The sequence below is a fragment of the Symphalangus syndactylus genome, chromosome 23 (assembly GCF_028878055.3).
Source record: "Symphalangus syndactylus isolate Jambi chromosome 23, NHGRI_mSymSyn1-v2.1_pri, whole genome shotgun sequence".
In the NCBI taxonomy this organism is placed as follows: domain Eukaryota; kingdom Metazoa; phylum Chordata; class Mammalia; order Primates; family Hylobatidae; genus Symphalangus; species Symphalangus syndactylus.
Genome location: NC_072445.2, coordinates 30,201,469 through 30,226,765, shown reverse-complemented (window position 1 = coordinate 30,226,765; position 25,297 = coordinate 30,201,469). Strand labels below are relative to the sequence as shown.

The 25,297-nt window shown below is 39.6% G+C and overlaps 1 protein-coding gene across 6 annotated transcripts in view; it reads right to left on the bottom strand.

The window, feature by feature from the left end:
* Nucleotides 1–25,297, bottom strand: part of BEND6 (BEN domain containing 6) — an 81,071-nt gene that overhangs the window by 21,943 nt on the left and 33,831 nt on the right. For all 6 annotated transcript variants that reach the window (XR_010119167.1, XR_010119168.1, XM_063632854.1 and 3 more), the window contains exon 3: nt 19,658–19,835. Coding sequence is in view for 4 of the 6 variants with exons in the window: in XM_063632854.1 (XP_063488924.1) it covers nt 19,658–19,835 (178 nt within the window). In the remaining 2 variants the exon portion in view is untranslated. The remainder of the gene's footprint in view (nt 1–19,657; nt 19,836–25,297) is intronic.

Below are 25,297 nucleotides of genomic sequence, written 5' to 3'. Positions count from 1 at the left end.
CTTGCACAAGGTTACACAGATACTAGGTGGCAGAGCAGGGCTTGAACTCAGGTGGTTTGCTTCCTCATATTTCTACCTCTTTGCTCCTATGCCACACTGCTTTTAGGGTAGTTTCTTAATCATATATTAGGTTCTGTTTGGAGGATATGCATTCTGTTCCATTGATCTGTTGATTCTTGCATTAGCCAGGCACTTTAAATTATTGGAACTTGATATGATTAAATATTGACAGGTTTGGCACTCATATTCTTCTTTTTCAGAATGTTCTTAATTATCTTGCCTGTTTATTCTTTCAGGTTAATTTTAGAATATTTTTTGTCAACTTATTAGAAAAGCAAAAACAAAAGGACCATTGGTATTTTCATTGGGATTACATTCAAATTATTGATTATTTTGGGGATGAATTGGCCTCTTCTCTTCCCATTTGTAAGTGTAACAAGTCTTTGTTTTTTGTTGTTTTTTTTTCCCGAGTCTCGCTCTGTCGCCCAGGGCGGCTCACTGCAACCTCCGCCTCCCGGGTTCAAGTGATTCTCCTGCCTCAGCCTCCCAAGCAGATGGGATTACAGACAATGTCTGGCTAATTTTTTTTGTATTTTTAGTAGAGATGGAGTTTCACAATGTTGGCCAGCCTGGTCTCCAACTCTTGACCTCAGGTGGTCCACCCGCCTCGGCCTCCCAAAGTGCTGGGATTACAGGCGTGAACCACTGCGCCTGGCCCACAAGTCTTTCTATTTATTTAGGTTTGTAAATTTCTCAGTTGAGTTTCATACTTTCTTCACAGAGAGTACACATTTTTTATTAGGGGAATTAGCAGATATTTTATAATTGTAATTAATGCGAATGAATTTTTTTCTTTCAGGAATATAACGGTGATTTCTGATGCATAAAGAAATTACTGATTTTTAAAAATTGGTAGCTACTAGATACTGGACACCTATTATGAGCCAGTGATTTATTGTTTTATGAAAAAAAATAAGGCTTATAAAGAAAAGCAGCAGTCCTCTGTCCTATTTCTTGCCACCCCGATTACCTATCCTAGAGGCCTCCACTTCCAATTCATTTACCTGTTTCTTCTGGTATTTATCTTACTGTTTTAAACAGTAATGTGCAATATACAATTACTTCTTAATTCTTTTCATATTCAGATAATTATTGACTTTCGGCTATATAATCTGACAATGTAGCTCTCTTTCAGCTCCTTTTGCAATCACTCAGAAACACACACAGAGCTCACATGTAAACATATACACACTTTTCTCCTTTTCCACCATCCCACTATATTGTAACAGAATTGCTAGTTCAAGAAATATTGTGGTTATATTATTATAGGGATGTAAATATTATTCACAATTCCTTTCCTTTAAAACATGATATTTTTCTTGGAGTTAATAATTGTATCATTTTTAAAATTTATTACTTTTTTTAAACTTTCTTTCAATAACATATCTCTAAACTTCCTGCCAGAGGTATAAAATCTATTTTCAGTATGTTTTGATATAGCATCTCATCTGTCAATTTCATATTTTTCTTAAAGATCTCTCTCCCGGCACCCTCCATACTTGGACTAGCTTCTCCCAGGTACTGTATACTTGTCATTCTGGGGCTTCCCTTCACTATCGTTTCATGGATCCCCCTTGTCACTCTGCTGAAATGGATCACCTGTTTTCTGGGTGCTATGTCTTTCTCTTTAAAGGTTTATTTTCTCATTTTGGAGGAGCACATCCTCCATTCACTTTTGAAAAAGAAAGCATGGGAAGAACATTTTTGAGACTTTGTAAGGGTGAAATACTATTATTCTACCCTTACACTTGGTTGATAATTTCACTGGGTATAGAATTCTAGGTTTAAATCATTTCCCTCCACAATTGGAGGGATTGCTAATTATCTTGGAGCTTTGAGCATTGCTGGTGAAAAGTCTCATGCCATTCTGATCCTAATCCTTATCATGTGGCATGCTTGTTTTCCTGAAAGCTATTGGATCTTTCCTCTGCTTCTGCAGTTCTGAAATTTCACAATGTTATGCCTTGGACAAGTCATTTTTCATTCATTCTCCTGGGCTTTTGGCAGTATCTTTAAAAAAAAAAAAAAGAAACTTTTGACAGTATATCTGACACATTTAGATATAAAGGCTGATCCACTATACCTAATTATCGCTAATATTTATAGTATCTAATAACTATTTATAATAAAAAGTTTAATTTGGCCAGATGCAGTGGCTCATGCCTGTAATCCCAGCACTTTGGGAGGCCAAGGCGGGTGGATCACCTGAGGTCAGGAGTTTGAGACCAGCCTGGCCAACACAGTGAAACCCCGTTTCTATAAAAATACAAAAAATTAGCTAGCCATGGTGGCAGGCACCTGTAATCCCAGTTACTCGGGAGGCTGAGGCAGGAGAATCGCTTGAACCCAGGAGGTGGAGGGTGCAGTGGGCCGAGATCACACCATTGCACTCCAGCCTGGGCAACAAGAGCGAAACTCCATCTCAAAAAAAAAAAAAAAGTCTCATTTATTGCGGGAAAACAAGGCGATGTTTATCTGAAAGTAAGGTATTTACATTGTTTTCCTGTCTCAACTGATTGCTTTCATGCTAAGCTCTTGCCTCAAAAAGAGAAAGAAAAAAGTGGGTAACTATGTGAGATGATGGATACGTTAATTTGCTTGACTATGGTAACCATTCCACTATCTATATGTATTTCAAAACATACTGTATAGTATACCTTAAATATATACAATAAAATTCATTTAAAAGTTTTACATTAGGTATTTCTCCTAATGCTATCCCTCCCCCCTCCCCCGACCCCACAACAGGCCCCGGTGTGTGATGTTCCCCGCCTTGTGTCCATGTGTTCTCATTGTTCAATTTCCACCTATGAGTGAGAACATGCAGTGTTTGGTTTTCTGTCCTTGTGAGTTTGCTCAGAATGATGGTTTCCAGCTTCATCCATGTCCCTACAAAGGACATGAACTCATCCTTTTTCATGGCTGCATAGTATTCCATGGTGTATATGTGCCACATTTTCTTAATCCAGTCTATCACTGATGGACATTTGGGTTGGTTCCAAGTCTTTGCTACTGTGAATAGTGCCGCAATAAACACACGTGTGCATGTGTCTTTATAGTAGCATGATTTATAATCCTTTAGTTATATACCCAGTAATGGGATGGCTGGGTCAAATGGTATTTCTAGTTCTAGATCCTTGAGGAATCACCACACTGTCTTCCACAATGGTTGAACTAGTTTACAGTCCAACCAACAGTGTAAAAGTGTTCCTATTTCTCCACATCCTCTCCAGCAAGTGTTGTTTCCTGACTTTTTAATGATGGCCATTCTAACTGGTGTGAGATGGTATCTTATTGTGGTTTTGATTTGCATTTCTCTGATGACCAGTGATGATGAGCATTTTTTCATGTGTCTGTTGGCTGCATAAATGTCTTCTTTTGAGAAGTGTCTGTTCATATCCTTTGCCCACTTTTCGATGGGGTTGTTTGATCTTTTCTTGTAAATTTGAAGCAGACGTGATAACCACTATGCTATGGAACCTCTACAACAATGGGTGCAGCACACCAAAACGCCACATGTATACATATGTAACAAACCTGCACGTTGTGCACATGTACCCTAGAACTTAAAGTATAATAATAAAAAAATAAAAAATAGGTAAAAGTTTTAAACACTTAGCAAATAAATTTATCTGTATTTTAATGGTATCTTTCAATCTAGAAATTTGTGTCCTTCAGTTCTAGAAATTTATTGTATTAATTTTTATTTTTATTTATTTACTTATTTTTGAGACAGAGTCTCACTCTGTCACCCAGGCTAGAGTGCAGTGGCACAATCTCAGCTCATTGCAACCTCTGCCTCCCAGGCTCAAGCGATTCTCCTGCCTCAGCCTCCCAAGTAGCTGGGACTACAGGCACGCTCCACCATGTCTGGCTAATTTTTGTATTTTTAGTAGAGATGGGGTTTCACCATGTTGGCCAGGCTTGTCTCAAACTCCTGACCTCAAGTGATCTCCCCGCCTTGGCCTCCCAAAGTGTTGAGATGACCGGCGTGAGCCAGCACGTCCAGCTGAATATTTCTTTTTAAAACTACCCCATTCTTTTTTTCAAGAATGCAGTATCTTTTCTCAGTGGAGTTCTCTTCTCCTCCCTAACTTATCTCTGTTTCTTCTGAGTTTTTTTTTTTTTTCTGTTTGTTTGTTTTGATCTCTGTTTTCCATGTTAGGGAATTTTCTCAAATAATCACACCCCTTCCCTCAGCTGTTTCTAGTGTCCCTGAGTTCATAGCTTTGATTCAACCTCTCCTAAGAGGAAACCTCTGGCTTCTGCTGTGATGAAGGAGTGACAACTGCAGGATATATTGGAAGAACGTATCTGTGAATTTGTGAACTGAAAGAGTCTTTTTTTTTTTTTTTTTTTGAGATATGGTCTCACTCTTGTCACCTAGGCTGGAGTGCAGTGGTGTAATCACGGCTCACTGCAGCCTCGACCTCCTGGGCTCAGGCAATCCTCCCACCTCAGCCTTCCAAGAACTATAAAGACCGATTCTCTACAGTTTTTACTTTCTGTAGAGACAAGAGTCTCACTATATTGCCCAGGCTGGTCTCAAACTCCTGGCCTCAAGCACACCTCCCTCCTTGGCCTCCCAAAGTGCCAGGATCACAAGATTGAGCCACTGTGCCTGGCCTGAAAGTGTCTTCCTATAGGTTTTTCAATGAGTTTTCCAGTTTTCACACTACCAGTACTACCGTAATTCCTTTCACAGGTTCAATTCCTGAAAGCTTTTGCTCTTGATGTGATTTAGCCTACTTCTTTTTAACTTCTCTCCCTGTCTTCTGCCCACCTCCATCACAGATACTGACTGTTCAGCTTTTTTCAGATTTTTAAGTCAGTCACCACTCACCCATCTGCTTTTCAGCTTCTAAAATTTTACTGGCATCTTTTATCTGGTGTGGTCTTCTCTTGAGTTTTCTTGGTTCTTGTGGTTTTATGGATTTTACTACTTATTTCTCCTAACTAACTGTAACTTTGTACCTGTTGACCAACCTCTGCCTATCTCCCTCTCCCTTACTGCTCCTAGCCTCTGGTAACCACTATTCTACTATTTCTGGATCAACATTTTTAGATTCCATATATAAGTGAGATCATGCAGTATTCGTCTTTCTGTGGTTGGCTTAGTTTGCTTAACATAATGTCTTTGAGGTTCACCCATGTTGCTGCAAATGTCAGGATTTCATTCTTTCTTATGGCTGAATAGTATCCCACTATGTATATATACCACATTTTCTCCATCCATTCATCCACTGATGGACACTTGGATTCTACATCTTGGCTATTGTGAAAAGTGCTGCATTAAAACATGGGGGTGCAGATATCTCTTACACATAATGATTTCCTTCACCTTGCATAAATTCCCAGTAGTGAGTTTGCTAGATCATATGGCAGTGCTATTTAAATTTTTTTTTTTTTTGAGAGAGAGTCATGCTCTGTCACCCAGGCTGGAGTGCAGTGTCATGATCATAGCTCACTGCAGCCTCAACCTCCCAGACTCAAGCAATCCTCCTGCCTCAGCCTCTCGAATAGCTGAGGACAATAAGAACGAGCCACGTGTCCGGCTAATTTTTAAATTATTTATAATGGAGATGAGGTCTCACCTTGTTGCCCAGGCTGGTCTCAAGTCCTGAGCTCAGGCAATCCCCCTGCCTTGGCCTCCTAAAGTGCTGGTATTACAGTCATAAGCTACCATGTCTAGCCCTGTATTTAATATTTAAAAATACTAAATATACTGTTGTCAGTACATTTATGGACATACTGTTGTCCATAATGGCTGTACTAATTTATATTCCCATCAAGCATATGAATTCCCCTTTCTCCACACCCTTGCCAGCATTTATTTTTTGTCTTTTTAGTAACAGTCATTCTAACTGGGGTAAGGTGATATCTTACTATGGTTTTCATTTGCATTTCCCTAATAATTGGTGATGTTGAGCACTTTAAAATATACTTCTTGGCCAGTTCTGTGTCTTTTTCTTTTTTTTTAAATAGAGATGGAGTCTTGCTCTGTTGCCCAGGCTACAGTGCAGTGGCATGATGTCAGCTCACTGCCAACCTCTGCCACCTGGGTTCAAGCAATTCTCTTGCCTCATTATCCTGAGTAGCTGGGACTACAGGCGCATGCCACCATGTCTGGCTAATTCATTTGTATTTTTAGTAGAGATGCGGTTTTGCCATGATGGCTAGGCTGTTCTCGAAGTCCTCACCTCAGGTGATCCGCCCGCCTCAGCCTCCCAAAGTGTTTGGATTACAGACGTGAGCCACTGCACCTGGCCTTCTGTGTCTTCTTTTGAGAAATGTTTATTCAGATTGTTTGCCCACTTATTTTTTTAAGTAATGTCAGCTTTCATTTTAGATTCAAGGGGTACATGTGCAGGTTTGTTACCTGGGTATATTGCACGATGCTGAGGTTGGGGTGTGATTGATCCCGTCACCCAGGTACTGAGCATAGTACCAAATAGTTTTTCAATACTGTGCCCCCTCCCTCCCTTCCCTGTCTGGTAATCTCCCGTTTCTATTATTGCCATCTTTTTTTCCATGAGTATGCAATGTTAAGCTCCCACTTATAAGTGAGAATCTGTGGTATTTAGTTTTCTGTTCCTGTGTCAATTCACTTAGGAGAATGGCCTCCAGCTCCAACCATGTTGCTGCAAAGAACATGGCTTCGTTCTTTTTTTATGACTGCATAGTATTCCATGGTGTATATGTAACACATTTTCTTCATCCAATTAACCAATGATGGGCACCTAGGTTGATTCATGTCTTTGCTATTGTGACTTGTGCTGTGATGAACATGAGAGTGTCTGTGTCTTTTGGTAGAATGATCTATTTTCCTTTGAATATATACCCAGTAATGGGATTGCTTGGATTGAATAGTAGTTCTGTTTTCAGTTCTTTGAGAAATCTTCAAATTGCTTTCCTTAGTGACCGAACTAATTTGCATTTCCACCAAAGTGTATACGCATTTCTTTTTCTCCACAGCCTTGCCAGCATCCGTTGTTTTTTGGCTTTCTAATAGTAGCCATTCTAACTGGTGTGAGATGGTACCTCAGTGTGGTTTTGATTTCATTTTTCTGATGATTAGTGATGTGCAGCACTTTTTCATATGTTTATTGGCCACTTATATGTCTTCTTTTGAGAAGTGTCTGTTGATGTCTTTTGCCCGTTTTTAAACGGGATTATTCGTTTTTTGCTTGTTCAATTTTTAAAGTTCCTTATAGAGTCTGGATGTTAAACCTTTGTTGAATGCGTAGCTTGCAAATATTTTCTCCCATTCTGCAGGTTTTCTGTTTACTCTGTAGACGTTTTCTTTTGATGTGCAGAAGCTCTTTAGTTTAATTAGGTCCTACATGTCAATTTTTTGCTTTGTTGCAATTGCTTTTGAGAACTTAGTCATAAATTATTTTCAAAGACTGATGTCCAGAATGGTGTTTCCTAGGTTTTCTTCCTGGATTCTTATAGTTTGAGGTCTTACATTTAAATCTCTAATCCATCTTGAGTTAATTTTTGTATATGGTAAAAGGTAAGGATCCAGTTTTATTTTTCTGCATATGGCTAGCCAGTTATCCCAGCACCATTTATTGAATAAGAAGTCCTTCCTCCATTGCTTATTTTTGTCAACTTTGTTGATGATTAGATGACTGCAGGTGTATGGCTTTATTTCTGTCTTATCTCTTCTGTTCCATTAGTCTACATGTCTGTTTTTGTACAAGTACCATGCTGTTTTAGTTACCGTATACTGATAGTATAGTTTGGAGCCAGATAATGTGATGCCTCTGGCTTTGTTCTATTTTCTTAGGATTGCTTTAGTTATTCAGGCTCTTTTTTGGTCTCATATGAATTTTAGAATAGTTTCTTTCCAGTTCATGACATTGGTAGCTTGACAGGAATAATATTGAATTGGTAGATTACTTTAAGCAATATGTCCATTTTAATGGTATCGATTTTTCGAATCCATGAGCATAGAATATTTTTCCAATTTTTTGTGTCATTTGTGATTTCTTTCAGCAGTGTTTTGTAGTTTTCCTTGTAGAGATCTTTCACCTCCTTGGATAGATGTATTCCTAGGTATTTTATTTATCTATTTATTTGACTAGTTTAAATGGGATTTTGTTCTTGATTTGGCTCTTGGCTTGAATGTTATTGGTGTGGAGAAACGTTACTCATTTTTGTACATTTATTATTATTATTATTGGTACCAAATTTCTTTATTTGAAGGAATGGTACAAATCAAAGAACTTAAGTGAATGTTTTGGTACAACTTACAGAAAAGCTAAAAGAAACCCCAATATGCATGGACTGCCTTGGTGACCAGGGAAGTCACTCCATGGATATGGGGAAATTAGCTTAAGGCTTAGCTTTCATTATCACTGTCTCCCAGGGTATGCTTGTCAAAGAAATACTCTGCCAAGCCAGATTCGGGTGCTCCCATCTTGTGCAAGTTGGTCACGTGGTCACCCAATTCTTTGATGGATTTCACCTGCTCATTCAGGTGATGTGTCTCAATGAAGTCACACAAATGGGGGTCATTTTTGTCAGTGGCCATTTCGTGCAGTTCCAGTAGTGACTGATTCACATTTTTTTTTTTTCCAAATGTAGTGGCCACTCCATTGCATTCAGCCCGCGTAGGAGGTGTAGAGCTCCAGGTTGATCTGGAGGTTGATGTCAGCCTCTGAGTCCTTGTGGTAGTTCTGGCGCACCTGTGAGGGGGACGTGGTAGTCATGGCGGTGGTGGTGGCTATGTGCAGCTGGAGCGGCAGAGGCCTTGGGACGGTCCCAGGGCACGGTGAGGAGGCAGCGGAGGTCTGGCTATGGGTGGCCAGCCGGGGTGGGGGGACGAGAGCTGGGTTCTGTCCAAGCACTGTTGAAGCAGGAAACCTTGGCGACCCACGGTGAAGAACATCTGGCCTACATTTATTTTGTATCCTGAAACTTTACTAGAGTCATTATCATTTCAAGGAGATGTTTGGCAGAATCTTCAAGGTTTTCTAGTATAGACTCATATTGTCAGCAAAGAGAGATAGCTTGACTTCTTTTCCTATTTGGATGCCTTTTATTTCTTTCTCTTGCTTCATTGCTCTGGCTACCAATTCTAGTACTAGGTTGAATAAGAGTGATGACAGTGGTCATCCTTGTCTTGTTCCAGTTCTCAAGAGCAATGCTTCTGGTTTTACCTGTTCAGTATTATGTTGGCTGTGGGTTTGTCATAGGTGGCTCATTATTTTTAGGTGTGTTCCTTCGATGCCTATTTTCTTGAGGGTTTTTATCAAGAAAGGATGTTGGATTTTATTTAAAGCTTTTTCCACATCTATTGAGATGATCATGAGGTTTTTGTTTTTAATTTTGTTTATGTAGTAAATCACATTTATTGATTTGTGTATGTTGAACCAACCTTCTATTCCAGGAATGATGCCTACTTGATAGTGGTGAATTAACTTTTTGATGTGTTGTTTGATTTGAATTGCTAGTATTTTGTTGAGGATTTTTGCATCTATGTTCATCGGGGATATTGGCCTGTAGTTTTCTTTTTTCATTGTGTCTTTGCAAAGTTTTGGTATCAGAGTGATGCTGGCTTTGTGGAATGAGCTGGAGAGGAGTCCTTCCCTCCTCAATTTTTTGGAATAGTTTCAGTAGAATTGGTGGCAGCTCTTTGCGTGTCTGGTAGAATTTGGCTATGAATCCATCTGGTCTTGGTTTTCTTTGATTGGTAGTTTTTGTTGTTGTTGTTGCTGTTTGTTTTTGAGACAGGGTCTCACTCTGTCACCCAGGCTATAGTGCAGTGGTGCAATCACAGCACATTGCAGCCTCCATCTCTCAGGCTCAAGCAATCCTCCTGCTTCAGACTCCTGAGTAGCTGGGACTACTGGCATGTGTCACACTTGGCTAATTCTTTTTATTTTTAATAGAGATAAGGTCTTAGGTTGTTGCCCCAGCCGATCTTGAACTCTGAGATCAAGCAATCCTCCTGCCTTAGGCTTTCAAAGTGGTGTGATTAAAGGCATAAGCCACCGTGCCCAGCAGATTTTTTATTATTGGCCCAATTTTAGAACTCGATATTAGTCTGTTTAGGGTTTCAATTTCTTTCTGGTTCAACCTTAGGAGAGTGTGTGTTTCTAAGAATGCATCCATTTCCTCTAGATTTTCTAGTTTGTATGTGTAGAGGTGTTCATAATAGTCTCTGAGGATCTTTTGTATTTCTGTGGCGTCAGTTGTAACGTATGTAACATTTGTTGTTTCTGATTGTGCTTGTTTGGATTTTCTCTGTTTTTTTCTTTGTTAATTTTTTTTCTCTGTTTTTTTCTTTGTTAATTTTGCTAGCAGTCTGTCAATCTTGTTTATCCTTTCAAAGAACAAACTTAGTTTCATTGATTCTTTGTACAGATTTTTGAGTCTCAATTTTGTTTAGTTCTTTGATTTTAGTGATTTCTTTTCTTCTGCTAGCTTTGGGGTTTGTTTTTCTTGATTTTCTGGTTTCTTTAGGTGTACTGTTAGATCACTGAGGTATTTCTAACTTTTTGAGGTAAATGTTTAGTACTATAAACTTTTCTCTTAACACTAGTTTTGCTGTATCCCAGAAATTTTGGTATGTTGTATTTCTATTTTCATTAATTTCAAAGAAGTTTTAAAACTTCTGCCTTAATTTCATTGTTTACCCAAAGTCATTCGGAGCAAGTTGTTTAATTTTCATGTAATTGTGTGGTTTTGAGAGATCTTCTTGATATTGATTACTATTTTTATTCCACTGTGGTCCGAGAGTATGGTTCATATAATTTCAATTTTTTTGAATTTATTGAGACTTGCTCTGTGGCCAAGCATGTGTTCAATCTTGCAATATTTTCCATGAGCAGATGAGAAGAATGTATATTCTGTGGTTGATGGAATATTCTGTATATGTCTCTTAGGTCCATTTTGTCAAATGTCCAATTTAATTCCAGAATTCCTGTGTTAGTTTTCTGCATGGATGATCTGCCTAATGTTGTCAGTGGGGTGTTCTCAAGTCCCCCACTATTATTGTATGGATATCTAAGTCTTCTTATAGGTCTAGAAGTACTTGTTTTATTTATCTGGGTGCTCCAATGTTGGGTGCGTATATACTTAGGACAGTTAAGTCTTCTTATTTAATTGAACCTTTTATCATTATGTAGTGCTCCACTTTGCCTTTTCTTTTTCTATTGTTGGCTTAAAGTCTGTTTTATCTGATATAAGAATCACGACCCCTGCTCTTTTTTCAATTTCAAATATTTTCGATTTGTGATATTTCTCTAGCCCTTTACTTTGAGCCTGTGGGTGTCATTACATATGAGGTCTACTTGCTTTTTTTAATCCAACATGCCACTCTGTGCCTTTTAAGTGGGGCATTTAGACCATTAACATTCAAAGTTAATACTGATATGTGAAGTTTTGATCCTATTGTAAAGTTGTTAACTGCCTGCTTTCTAGTTTCTATCATGTGGTTATTTTACAGTATCTGTGGGCAATGTACTTAAGTGTGTTCTTGTGGTAGTAGGTATCATTACTTTGTTTACATGTTTAGAACTCCCTTAAGAATCTCTTGTAAGGCTGGTCTAGTATTAACTCATTCTCTTAGCACTTGCTTATCTGGAAAATATTTTGTTTCTCCTTCACTGATGAAGCTTAGTTTCTCAGGATATGTACTTCTTGGTTGGAATTTCTTGTTTTCAAGAATGCTGAAAATAGGCCCCTAACCTCTCCTGCCTTGCAAGGTTTCTGTTGAGAAGTCCACCATTCACCTGATGGAGTTCTCTTTGAATGTGATCTGACAATTTTCTCTAGTGGCTTTTAAGATTTTTTTCTTGCCAGTTTCAGTGGCTTATGCCTGTAATCCCAGCACTTTGAGAGCCCAAGGTAGTGGATCAGTTGAGCCCAGGAGTTCAAGATCAGCCTGGACAACCTGGCAAAACCCCATCTCTTCAAAAGATAGAAAAATTGGCCAGGCATTGTGGTGCATCCTGTAGTCTCAGTTACTTGGGAGAGTGAGGTGGAAGGATCACTTAAGCTTGGGAGGTAGAGGTTGCAGTGAGCAGTGATGGCATCACTACACTCCAACCTGGGCAACAGAGCAAGACCCTGAGACCCTGTCTCCAAAAAACAACAAAAAAAGATTTTTTCTTTAGCATTGACCCTGGAGGGTCTGGTGACTATATGTCTTGGTGATGTTCATTTTGTATAGGATGTAACCGGTGTTCTCTGGATTTCTTTTTCTTTTTCGTGTGGGTATGATTTTTTTTTTTCTTTCCCTAAAATGTTTTTCCTTTTTCTTTCCCTTTTCTCCCTCCCTAGGGAGTGTGGCTATAGTGAATACTGGGTAGGGTATTTTGGCTTCATTTCTATAGGTCTATGCACTTCTGTTGGCAGGTTTTATATTGGGCCATGCAGTTTGACCTACAGGCTAGTACATGGCACTTATAGGTAAGAGATGGCTGCAACCAAAGTGGCTGGGTATAGACTTGATCCTTGTTTTACTGAGAGAAGTTCTCTGTGGTCTCAGTCAATGGGCTGATTGGTAGAGTACAGAGTGGTCTGTGCTCTCTGCTTAGCCGCAGGGGAAGAAGGGACCAAAATGGGCAGGGCTGGATGGACAGGTCCACCTGCAGGTCCCCTGATAGCAGGCACAAGCATCAGCACTGAGGGGGAATCCAGTGGATGGCCACCAAGTGCCCAGAGGTGTGCCTAGATGTGGAGCTTGGAAATCTCCTTAGCCCCAAGCTCTTTGCACAGGCATGAGGAACGTGGCCTAAACTAATCCAGGAGAGTGAGTGCAATAGATGCCTGGAGATCTGCTTGAATGTGGAGCAGTGAGGACCCCCCTGCACCTGGTTCTCTGCACAAGAAGGGTGGGGCAGCTCAGGCTGCTGAACCAGCTGAGCAAGTGCCCCAAATGCTGGAGATCTGCCTGGGCATGAAGCAGAGATGGCCTCCATGCCATCACTGTACAGAATCTCCATGAATCTCTGTCCAGAAAGGGTGGGGTGAATCAAGCTCCTGATCCACATGAGCAAGTGCTCTGAATACCTGGAGCTCTGCCTGGGCATGGAGTGGAGAGAGTCCCACTGCACCAAGATTTACACCCAAGAAGGGTGAGGAGCAACTCAGGCTGCTGAACCAGGTGAGGGGGTGCTCCTAATGCCTGGACACCTGCCTGGGTACTGTGAGTGAAGCAGAGAGGAAACTGCTGCACCATGGCTTCAGCAGAGTGGGCTGATGAACCCAGCAATTTTCTTGCCCATTTTTAAACAGAATTATTTGATTTTTTGCTGTTGGGTTGTTTGAGTTCCCTATATTTTCTGGATATTAACCCCATGTCAGATGCAGAGTTTGCAAACATTTTCTCCATTTCGGAGATTGTCTCTTCACTCTGTTGATTATTTCCTTTGTTGTGTAGAAGCTTTTGGTTTGATGTGATTCTATTTGTCTTTCTTTTTTTTTTTTTTTGCTTTTGTTGCCTATGCTTTTGGGGTCTTATTAAAAAAATCCTTTCCCAGACCAATGTCATGAAGCATTTACCAATGTTTTCTTCTAGAAGTTCCATAGTTTCTGGTCTTAATCCATTTTCAGTTGATTTTTGGAGTCTAAAAACATTGATTTTTCATTCTTTGCTAAAATCTCATTACTTACAAGAGTCAAGTTTTTGGCTGATGCTTTGTTTTTCCTAGGTGTACACATGATAAATACTGACAATTTAATACCTTTCTATACAACAGATATATCACTTATTTTCTTTCACATTCTATTGTGCTGGTCAGTTATAGTGCACAAGATATGTATTAAATGCTTAACACGCACACACATAGCACACACACACGTTTGCCATCCTGAATGTCTAGAATGGCATATTCATCCTGCCATTTTTCTTAGTTAGCAGGCTTTATAAACACAGAAACAGCCCTGATCCTTAAAGAGTTAGGAACATTATTGCAAACAAAGTAAATAATCAGCATATAGTCTTCCCTTAGACCCTTTTCTTAATAGTATTATATAAGAGATTTCAACTTTTTGTTATCTTCCTAGTTCCCAGCTGCAGCTTTACAAGAAGGCCTGCTATGAACATGCCGTTAACATCGTAAACCACTCCCTCTCCCTCAAACCATAATCTTTTTTTTGCAGCCTGTATTTTTTCCATAGCACCTTTCACCATCCAACATATTATATAATTTACTGAATTATCTTTTGTATGTTTTTTAACCATCCAGATGCCTCTTGCTGCCCCCCTACCCTCACACACATGCTCCATGAAAGCAGGAATCTTTGACTGTTTTGTTCATTGAGTTTTCTCGATATTTAGAATAGTCCCTTTCACATAGTAGGGACTTTATAAATATTTACTAAGTGAACAAATGGGCCGGGCGCGGTGGCTCACGCCTGTAATCCCAGCACTTTGGGAAGCCGAGGTGGGTGGATCACGAGGTCAGGAGATCAAGACCATCCTGGCTAATGCGTGAAACCTCGTCTCTACTAAAAATACAAAAAATTAGCCAGGCGTGGTGGCGGGTACCTGTAGTCCCAGCTACTCAGGAGGCTGAGGCAGGAGAATGGCGTGAACCTGGGAGGCGGAGCTTGCAGTGAGCCGAGATCACGCCACTGCACTGCAATCTGGGCGACAGAGTGAGACTCCATCTCAAAAAATAAATAAATAAAATGAATAAATGCAGAAATGAACACTGCAGTGGCAGTAGGCAGTTCCTGACTTCTGTTGCCAGAAGTCTAGTCAATTGCCAACTTTACTACTTCGTTTCTAGGGTTAAATTCTAGTGTGTGTGTATGTGGTGGGGAGATGGGGAGATGGACAATATTAAATACATAATAGATTACACAGAGTTGCAAGTGCCAAAAAGGAAACAAAACAGGGGAGGAGAATAAAAACTGGGAGATGAAAGGTTGAAATTTTAGATAGGAGGAAGATCACAGAAAAGATGAATTAGCAGTGATGATCTGAAAGAAATAGGGGTTCAAGGCATATGGATAACTGGAGGAAGAACATTCTAGGCAGAGGTGATGGAAAGCACAAAGACACGAAAGACAAGATCATGCCTGATGTCTTCGGAGGGAAAGTAAGTGGTCCAGTGTGTCTGGATCACAGAGAAGGAGAGGATGAGGAGTAGAAAAGAAGGCAAAAGAAGAAAAGTGGAGGGGAGGTGGCCAGATCATGTAAGGAACCAAAGATCATAAAAAGACTTTAGTTTTTATACTGAGTGAGGTACGAATCCACTGGAGAGCTTTAAGCACAGGAGGACAGGAACTGATTAACATTTAACAGAATCGTTCTCACTGCTGTGTTGAGAATAGACCTCATAGGAACAAGAACAGAAGTAGGGATGCAAGTTACAATGCCACCTTAATTATATAGATGAGAGGTAATGGTGGCTAGGACCAGAGTAGTAGCAGTAGGAGTGGTAAAAGGGATTGAGTTTCAGAAATATTTTGAAGGCAAAGCTAGTGGGATTTGCTAATGGACTGAGTGTGGGGTGTAAAATAAATACAGAAATAGAAGATAACATGAAGATAACATCATAGTTTCTGGTTTAAGGAACTTGAACAATGAAGTTAACATTAGCTAAGATGAGGAAGAAAGAAACAGGTTGAAGGAGGTGAGGAATGTGGTTTGAAACATGTTAGCCTGTCAGTCATGTTAAACATGCAGTTAGACAATGAGTTAGAGAGGCCCAGGCAGGAATAGAACTCTGACAATCATAGCTCATTGATTTTTGTGTTTTGTTTGTTTGTTTGTTTGTTTTGACAGAGTCTCACTATGTCGCTCAGGCTGAACTGCAGTGGTGTAATCTCAGCTCACTGCCACCTCAACCTCCTGGGTTCAAGCAATTCTCGTGCCTCAGCCTCCCGGGTAGCTGGGACCATAGGTGCACAACACCAGGCCTGGCTAATTTTTGTATTTTGAGTAGAGATGGAGTTTTGTCACGTTGCCCAGGTTGGTCTCAAAGTCCCGGTCTCAAGTGATCCACCCGCTTTGGCCTCCCAAAGAGCTGGATTACAGGTGTGAGCCACTGTGCCCAGGCTCATTGATGGATATTTACACCCTATTATTGGAGACGGTCATCTGGAGAATGAATGCAGATAGAAAAGAAAAAAGTCCAAGTACTGAGCCAGGGGAATCATAAAATATTTAGAGGATGAGATAATGAATCAGCTAAATGGAATAAGATGGAAAGACCAGCAATGTAGGAGGAAGGCTGGTGAATTTGGTATCCTGGAAAGCAGCAAAGAACCTTTTTCAAGGATGGGGAGTTGTCCAAATGTGTCAAAATGCTGGTAACAGGGCACTTAAGATGACAATTGATAAATGACTATTGTGGTTAGCAATGCAGAATATCATGATTGAACTGTGTCACCCAAAAAGATGTGTCGGAAGACTAACCCCTATTACCTCAGAATGTGAACTTATTTGGACATAGGGATTTTACAGATGTAATCGAGTTGAAATGAGGTCATTAGGGTGGGCCCTAATATAATACGACTGGTGTTCTTATAAAAAGGGAGAGGTTTAGACACACAGAGAGAAGCACATAAGGAGAACATCCTGTGAAGACTGGGGTTAAGCTGACTTATCCAAGGAACAATCAGAAGCTAGGAAAGAAGCCTGAACAGATTATTTTTAGCACCTGCAGGGGGAGTATGGCCCTGCTGACACCTTGATTTTGCAATTCCAAACTCCAGACAGGTGACAATAAATTTCTGTGGTTTAAGCCACCTAGTTTGTGGTACTTTGTCACTGTAGCTCTAGCAAGCTAATACATGGAGATGACTGATGATCATGAGAAGAGAAATTACAATGAAATTAAAGGATCTAATTGGAGTGGGATCCAGAAAGAATAACAGGGAGGAAACTGAATAGAGTGTGTATAGTCAAGACTTTTGAGGAGTTTTTCCATAAGAGGAAGAAGAAAAATGGAAGGTAGAGAAGGAAATGGTCTGAAAGTGAGGTTTTTGTTTTTTTTTTTTATGGGAGAAATAATAGTATGTTTGATACTAATGGGAATGATTCATTAGAGAAGGAAAATTTGATCTTGCAGGAGACAGGGCAGACTCTCTGGAGCAATATACTGATTACAAAAAAGGGGATGGGATCTGGTGCACTGAAGGAGATTGAGACTCACAAGGATAGGTTATTCATGAATAACAGGAAGTAAAGGGGGCACAGAAGCACAGGTGCAGGGAGTTGGCAGTGGCTTCATATCCTCCCACCTCTCAGAGAAGTAAGAAGTAAAGCCATCAACTGAGAATTAAGAAGACTGGGAATTGGCAGAAAGATAAGAAAATGAAACGGCAGTTTGGAGCGTGGGAGAGAGAAGAAACTGGTCATAGTAAGTGATTATTTTTATATGCTATTGAAGCTGATTGGCATTCTTTATTTAAAAATTTCTCTTTTATATTTATAATGAAATTTAGCCTACAGTTTTTTGGGGGATGGATTATGTGTCAGGTGTCAATAAAAATGTATAATAACAATAATAACTACCATTACTGAGTTCTTCTTTTATGCCAGGTACTAAGTAAAGCATTTCTACTAATTAGCTCATTCAATTCTCATAGCAACAAGGAAATCATATATTGCCTTCCTCTGCTTTTTGGATGAGGAAACCTTAGTGGGGGATAAGGGCACAGTGAAATAATATGGCCAAAGTTTTACAGCAAAGTCGGGCTTCACACCAAGGTCTATAGCTCCAAGATTTTGAGAGAGAGTCTCGCTGTGTCTCCCAGGCTGGTGTGCAGTGGTGCGATCTAGGCTCACTGCAAGCTCCGCCTCCCAGGTTCATGCCATTCTCCTGCCTCAGCCTTCCGGTAGCTGGGACTACAGGTGCCTGCCACCACGCCTGGCTAATTTTTTCTATTTTTAGTAGAGACGGGGTTTCACAGTGTTAGCCAGGATGGTCTTGATCTCCTGACCTCTTGATCCGCCCACGTCGGCCTCCCAAAGTGCTGGAATTACAGGAGTGAGCCACCATGCCTGGCCAAGATTAATCCTTTTAACTAGCAATTCATGCTAATTTTATAAACTAGCTTTTCATCCTATGCTAAGTTCTGGAAGAGATTATATAAAAATGGGAATTACGTATTCTTTGGAAATCACAAAAAACTAGTCAAAAGAAAACATCAGTTTTAAAAACATAATATTTAAAATGAAGAAATAAGGCCAGGTACAGTGGCTCACACCTGTAATCCCAGCACTTTGGGAGGCCAAAGCAGGAGGATGGCTTGAGGCCAGGAGTTCAAAACTAGCCTGGGTAACACAGCGCAACCCCCATCTCTATGAAAAATTAAAAAAATTAGTCGGGTGTGGTGGTGCATGCCTATAGTCCTAGCTACTCAGGAGGCTGAGGCAGGAGGGTTGCTTAGGCTTAGGAGTTTGAGGTTGCAGTAAGCTATGATCTCACCACTGCACTCCATCCTGGGCAACAGAGTGAGACCCTGTCTCTATAAAACAAACAAATAAAAAATGAAGTGAAGAAATAAAGAGGTAATGGCTTGTCAATTGAACAACATCTTTCTACTTACATGTGGCTATTTCTACTTAAAAGTATGAAGCCTTTAATTTAACAAATATTCCTAGGAAAGGATGTGAATCATTACTCTCAACCTCATTCATCACCGTGTTCTGTCTCTTATTACTATTCTGTCTCCAAATGCATTGTGAACCACTCTTTATTTTCATAAGCCATTGTTCTAGGGTAGGCTGCTACCATGTGATACTGGACGATTGTATGGCCTTTCTGGTGGTTCTGCCTCACTTTCTTGTACCACTTGTACTCATTCTGTACACAGCAACTGGAAGGACTTATTTTCAAAATGTTCTGTGTATTTACTGTTTTACAACTGAGTGCTGCCAACATAGTATCCTAATTATAAAATATTCAGCTGTATAAAAAATGTATAGTGCTTAACTACAAATGGAAAGCATAATTCTTGAAAAAATAAACACATGAACATCACATAGGATCCTACAAAAGGCATTAAGCCAAGCAGTTTTTAATTTGCTTGTGCTGTCTTTCTCCTTTTTTCATTTTTTTTCCAGCCACTGGAGTATCTTGTGATGATCTTTCTTCTTTATATGTTTCCAGTGGAATGCTATTATTTTTATTATTTTCCCAAGTCATTCTTCCCAACAGAAAAAAATGAAAATGTACTATATGGACTCTAATTCCAGTGATTTCATGAAGAATCACAATAAGCTCCATTTTCTAGAGATTTCCCTAGCAGAGAGGGTGACCTAAGTACATCATGAGCACCTTAACATATTTGCTCTGTCTTAATAATCTTTTGTCTTTAGGGCTTAGCAGTGTGAGTGGTGTATATTAAATGCTCAATAAATAATCTCTTAAAAACTATTAGATGAATATAATATTTAGTATTTTGTAGGAGAATCTAAAATTTTTCAAGCCATAAACTAGATCCTTCAATAGAGTGCTTCTGTATTTAAATTATATAATCAGCGATTTTTTCTAAAACTGTGATTTTTTGAGCTCCCAGTGGTGTGGATTTTCTTCTTCATTCTTGACAGCTAATTTGCAATACCTTCCACTGATCATATACTTTCCCTTTTATCTAAAATGTCAATTTTCTCAAAGTTTACCTTGAAGCATGACCAAAGACTGTCGAAGTCGGCTGTTTTCTTTCCGGGTGTTTGTTAGTTTTTCTTTCAGGCTTTTTATTTTGGCGCACAATTCTTCCTTTGACAATTCTGCTAAAGGTTCTTCATCCTCACTGGAGCTTTCACCAGGCAGAAAGGCATTTCCCGAATATGGGTCTCTCTAAAATAGAAGGCAGGCACAATAAAAGAAGCCTCATAGCATCTTTAATGGTTTATCTCTGGTTAACCATTGCACATTGTTGGTACTACAAATTTCTTGTTCTCACAGGCACTTCCTGCTGCTGATCTAGCCCCAGCTTTGTCCTCCAGCAGGCAGAGGAACTCAAAATAAGGGCAGGACAAAGTTTCATGCACATATGCCTCTTGAGAAACAGAAACCAGGATTCTGAATTTCTGCCTAACTTCAGTGAAAAATACAAAGTAGAAAATTAGCAAAACAGAATAAAATCAACAAGACCACCATTCAAATCTGGTTTTCTCCGATATACAGCCCGGATTTGAGCAGAATGCCTCACCATATGAACCTTATTTCTTTCGCCTGTGAATACACACAGACAAATGATTTAATAAATAGAAAAGCTTAACAAGATGGCAGGGTATACCAGAGTTAGTGCTTCTATGTGCCAGCTACAAACAATTCATCACATAGTGTTCAAAAGGTTACTATTTATTAGAAGGACAAGAAGTACCTGTGGAGGGGAGTGTGGGGTAGTAGCTGACAGGGGACATGAGGGAATCTTTGGGGTGCTGGTGAGGTTTTATTTTTTATACGGGTATGTTCATTGTGTGATAATCAAGCTATACATTTTTTATATGTGCACTCTTCTGTATATATATTACACTTCCCTAAAATGTTTCTTAAAAATCTCCAGAAAGTGGCTGGGTACAGTGGCTCACACCTGTAATCCCAGCACTTTGGGAGACCAAGGAGGGTGGATCACTTGAGCCCAGGGGGTCAAGACAGCCTGGGCAATGTGGTGAAACCCTGTCTCTACAAAAAATACAAAAACTAGCCGGGCGTGGTGGCACATGCCTGTTGTCCAGCTATTCTGGATGATCACCTGATTGAAGGGAGGTCAAGGTTGCAGTAAGCCGAGATGGTACCACTGCACTCCACCCTGGGTGACAGAGGGATACCTTGTCTCAAAAACAAAGTAAAAAAAAAAAAAAAAAAACTCCAGAAAGTAAATTTGTATAGATTCTCTTGACAGTTTTCAATCCCTAGAGCCTAAATATTCTGTATTTATGTTTAAATCCTGAGAACAGATGTCATTGACACACAGCAAAAGATTTGCAAGAGCTTTATGAAGGAAGCAAAAAACAAACTTGACTGAAAGCTACCAAAGATAATCTAAATTAATGTAGAGAGACATCATGTCATGTTCAGAGATAAGAAGGCTTAATTAATTTATTTTTAAATGTTTGCAATTTTTTCAATTATCAATTTATTGTGTAACCATAATCATGGTTCATTATTTATAAGTAATGTTGTTTTCAGTAGATTGTAACATTATTTGTGAAAATGATAAAAATTATTTGTTGAGTGTCCACCAGGTATTTAGTGGTGTTGTAGGTACGTTACCTGTACCTTCATATGAAATGCCCACTTTACAAATGAAGAGAATAGATTCAGAGATACTGTCATTTGTTAAAGGTCATGCATCCAGTAAACGCTGGAGCTTGGAAGAGATCTCAAGATTGTCTGACTCCTGTAGGATCCTTAATTTTTTAAAAAAATTGCTTATCCCAAAATTGAGCCATGGAATTAATATGAATTCAATAAAAATCTCAGAAGACATTTCGGTAACCTAATAAATTGGTTTTAAAATTTATATGGAAGAACAAAAGGCCAAGAATATCCAAAGCAATGCTAAAGAAGAATAAGAAGCAGGGTGTTTCCTCACAAATACAAAGGCTTGTTAAAAATCTAGAAAACCATAGGGTGCTGGTTCAGGGATAGACAACATGACCAGGAAATAGAAGACAGTGGCCTGAGGCCAGGTATGGTGGCTCATGCCTGTAATCCCAGCACTTTGGGAGGCTGAGGCAGGCAGATCTCTTCAGCACAGAAGTTCAAGACCAGCCTGAGGAACGTAGCAAAACCCTGTTTCTACAAAAAATACAAAAATTATCCAGTCATGGTGGTGCACACCTGTAGTCCTGGTTACTTGGGAGGCTGAGATGGGAGGATTGCTTGAGCTTGGTAGGTTGAGGCTGTGGTGAGCCATGATCACCTCACAGCCTGGAAGACAGAGCGAGACCCTGTCTAAAAAAAAAAAAAAAAAAAAAAAAAAAAGAAGAGAGTGGCCCAAAATAGATGCATGCAGATGGCAGATGAAGAACTTTGACATGGTAGAGATGGCATGGCAGCTTACTGCAGAAATGGGATCTGTTCAACAAATAAAGCTTGAAAAAATTGGTTAATCATTTGGAAAAAAAATTAAAGGAAATGGATCTCTTATTACATACACACATACACACACGCACACACAAAACTTCAGATGGATTAAGAATTTAAACATCAAAAACAAAAGTTTAAGTTTTGCAAGAACATATAAGTGCAGGTATTTTGAACTTGGGGCAGGAAAGAATTTCTTAGGCATAAAATCATTGATCATAATAAAAAAGACTAATAAATTCAGCTAAATTAAAATTAAGAAATTTTCTTCATTAAGGCACATTAAAGAAAGTGAAAAGACACATCACAACTGGTGGATATTTGCAATACTGTTAAGTGACAAATCAGTAAGGAAAAAGAAGCCAACAATTCAATAGAAAATAGGCACAAGACATGAACAAACATTTTACAGAACAGAAAACCCATAGGGCTTTTAAATATACAAAGGGACGCTCAACCTCATTAACAACCAGGGAAAAGAAGATCAAGATGATAACAAGATATCATTTGGGGCAAAAATATGAATGAGCTTGACAAAAGCATGGAGTAGATGTAGATCAGTGGAATTTCCTCATATTTCTGGTGGGAATGTAAATTGGCAGAACTACTCTGGAAAACATTTGACATTATCTTGTAAAGTTTACCATTCCCCTACCCTCTGATCTTGCAATTGATTTCTAGGTCTATACATAAGAGAAACTTTCAGTATTTGTAGTCTAAGACTTTCCATAACACTGTTGTTCATAATGGCAAAAACCCGAAAACAGCCCAAATTCCCATTGATAGGACAATGGGTAAATGAGTTGTGTTAGTTACAAGTTGGGATATTATACAGCATTGATAGTGAATAAATTATAGCCAAAACGAATTAATTTCAGTAAAATGTTGAGTGAGAAATGCAAGTTCCAGAAGTAAACAATATGGTATACTTTATGTAAAGTTTGAGAACAGATAAAACTAATGATAGATTATCTAGATAAATATAGATTATATATCACATATGATATATAATCCATAATATATATTTATATAGAAATGTATAATGAGACTACATTATAGTTGTGTATATATTTTTATAAAACTATTATTGTTATTATTTATTTATTTACTTTTTGAGATGGAATCTCACTCTGTCTCCCAGGATGGCGTGCAGTGGCGCGATCTCGGCTCACTGCAACCTCCACCTCTCAGGTTCAAGTGATTCTCCTGCCTCAGCCTCCTGAGTAGCTGGGATTTCAAGCACGCACCAGCATGCCCAGCTAATTTTTTTGTACATTTAGTAGAGACAAGGTTCTGCCATATTGCCCAGGCTGGTTTCAAACTCCTGACCTCAAGTCATCTGCCCACCTCGGACTCCCAAAGTGCTGGGATTACAGGCATGAGCCACCACGCTCAGCCTACAAAACTATTAAAACACAAGTAAATTACACAAAACTGAATATGATTACCTCTAGAATGAGGCAGGCAGGGAATGGGGTAGGTGAGGAGTCTATAGGAAGTTACACGTTTTAGTAATGTTTTAGGTCTTGGGATGGGCAGCAGCTTTATTGGAGATCATTGTATTTTTTAAGTAAAGAATAAAAGTTGACATGAGGCAATATATGGAGAACATCTATCATATTGCATTGCACATAGTAAATATTCAATAATCATTTTTACCATGTTAGTATACATGGTTTCCTTCTTTGTAATTCTCCTTTCTTCATTTCTCTTCGTATTTCCCATTCACAACCTTCTGATTGAAACTATAATATTAGGTCAATTTTGGGGCTTATTGCATCAGAGAAGGTAAAGAGCAGATTCAGTTGAAAAAAAGCATTCACAGCTGGGTGCGGTGGCTCACGCCTGTAATCTCAGCACTTTGGGAGGCCAAGGCTGGCGGATCACGAGGTCAGGAAATCAAGACCATCCTGGCTAACACGGTGAAACCCCGTCTCAACTAAAAATACAAAAAATTAGCCGGGCCTGATGGCATGCACCTGTAGTCCCAGCTACCTGGGAGGCTCAGGCAGAAGGATCCCTTGAACTCAGGAGGCGGAGGCTGCAATGAGCTGAGATTACGCCACTGCACTCCAGTTTGGGCAACAGAGCAAGACTCTGTCTCGAAAAAAGGAAAAAAGCATTCATATTTACCTTTTAGTTTAAAAAATAGTTTTAAAGGTCAATAGCAAGACAATTATTTGAAAACATATGCTTATAAGTTGTAACATTCAAGCTGTGTTGAGATAAAAGGATTTTCTCAAACTACCAAACTGGCATATATATATATATATATCTCCAAATCTGGAAAATTGGAGTAGAGAGTGGAATTTATAAGGATACAAACCTAGAAGTTTGTTGTATAAAATGTTAAAGAATTAACCTGAGAGTAGAAGAAGCAAAGGTATAACATAAAGAAAGCCTCTACTGCCCAGGAAAAGAAAAGACATTCTGGTGCGTGGAGGAGGAGCCTGGGCAGTAAGAACTTGATTAGCATGAAATCTGATTTAAATGTCTTTTCTCTTCTTGCCCCTGCCCTTTAAGGGGAAAGGAGATGAATCTCTGGGCGGGGGTATATGATAGAGACATACAGATAAATGGGGGCAATCCCAGAACAGCAGGCTGGCTCCTTGCTTAGCGCATTCTTCCCTAAAGAGTCCTCATGTTCAGCATTAGGGTAACGTGGTGTCTCTCTGGGCCATAGATTGGAAACGGCCAAATTGGTGTCCAGATAAACGGGCCAGAGACAACATCCAGATTTCCCAGAGCTCATGCGAAACAGCTGGACGATCCAAATGTGCTTGTATCCTAGTTAGGGAATAGGTAAGTTCTGGAGGAACTAATGAAATATAAACAGCTGGCTGGGCACAGTGGCTCACGCCTGTAATCCCAGTACTTTGGGAGGCGGAGGTGGGCAGATCAGTTGAGGTCAGGAGTTCAAGACCAGCCTGGCCAATGTAGTGAAACCTCGTCTCTACTAAAAATACAAAAAATTTAGCCAGGCGTGGTGGCTCAGGCCTGTAACCCCAGCTACTTGGGAGGCCGAGGCACGAGAATTGTTTGAAAACCCAGGAGGTGGAGGTTGAAGTGAGCAGAGATCGTGCCACTGCACTCCAGCCTGGGTGATAGAGCAAGACTCCGTCTCAAAAAAAAAGAAAAGAAACACAAACAACTTAATATCTAGACAGAGAGGCCACAAGGTGCCAGAACATTATAGAAGATGGCAGTGTGTGCCAGGATGGCAA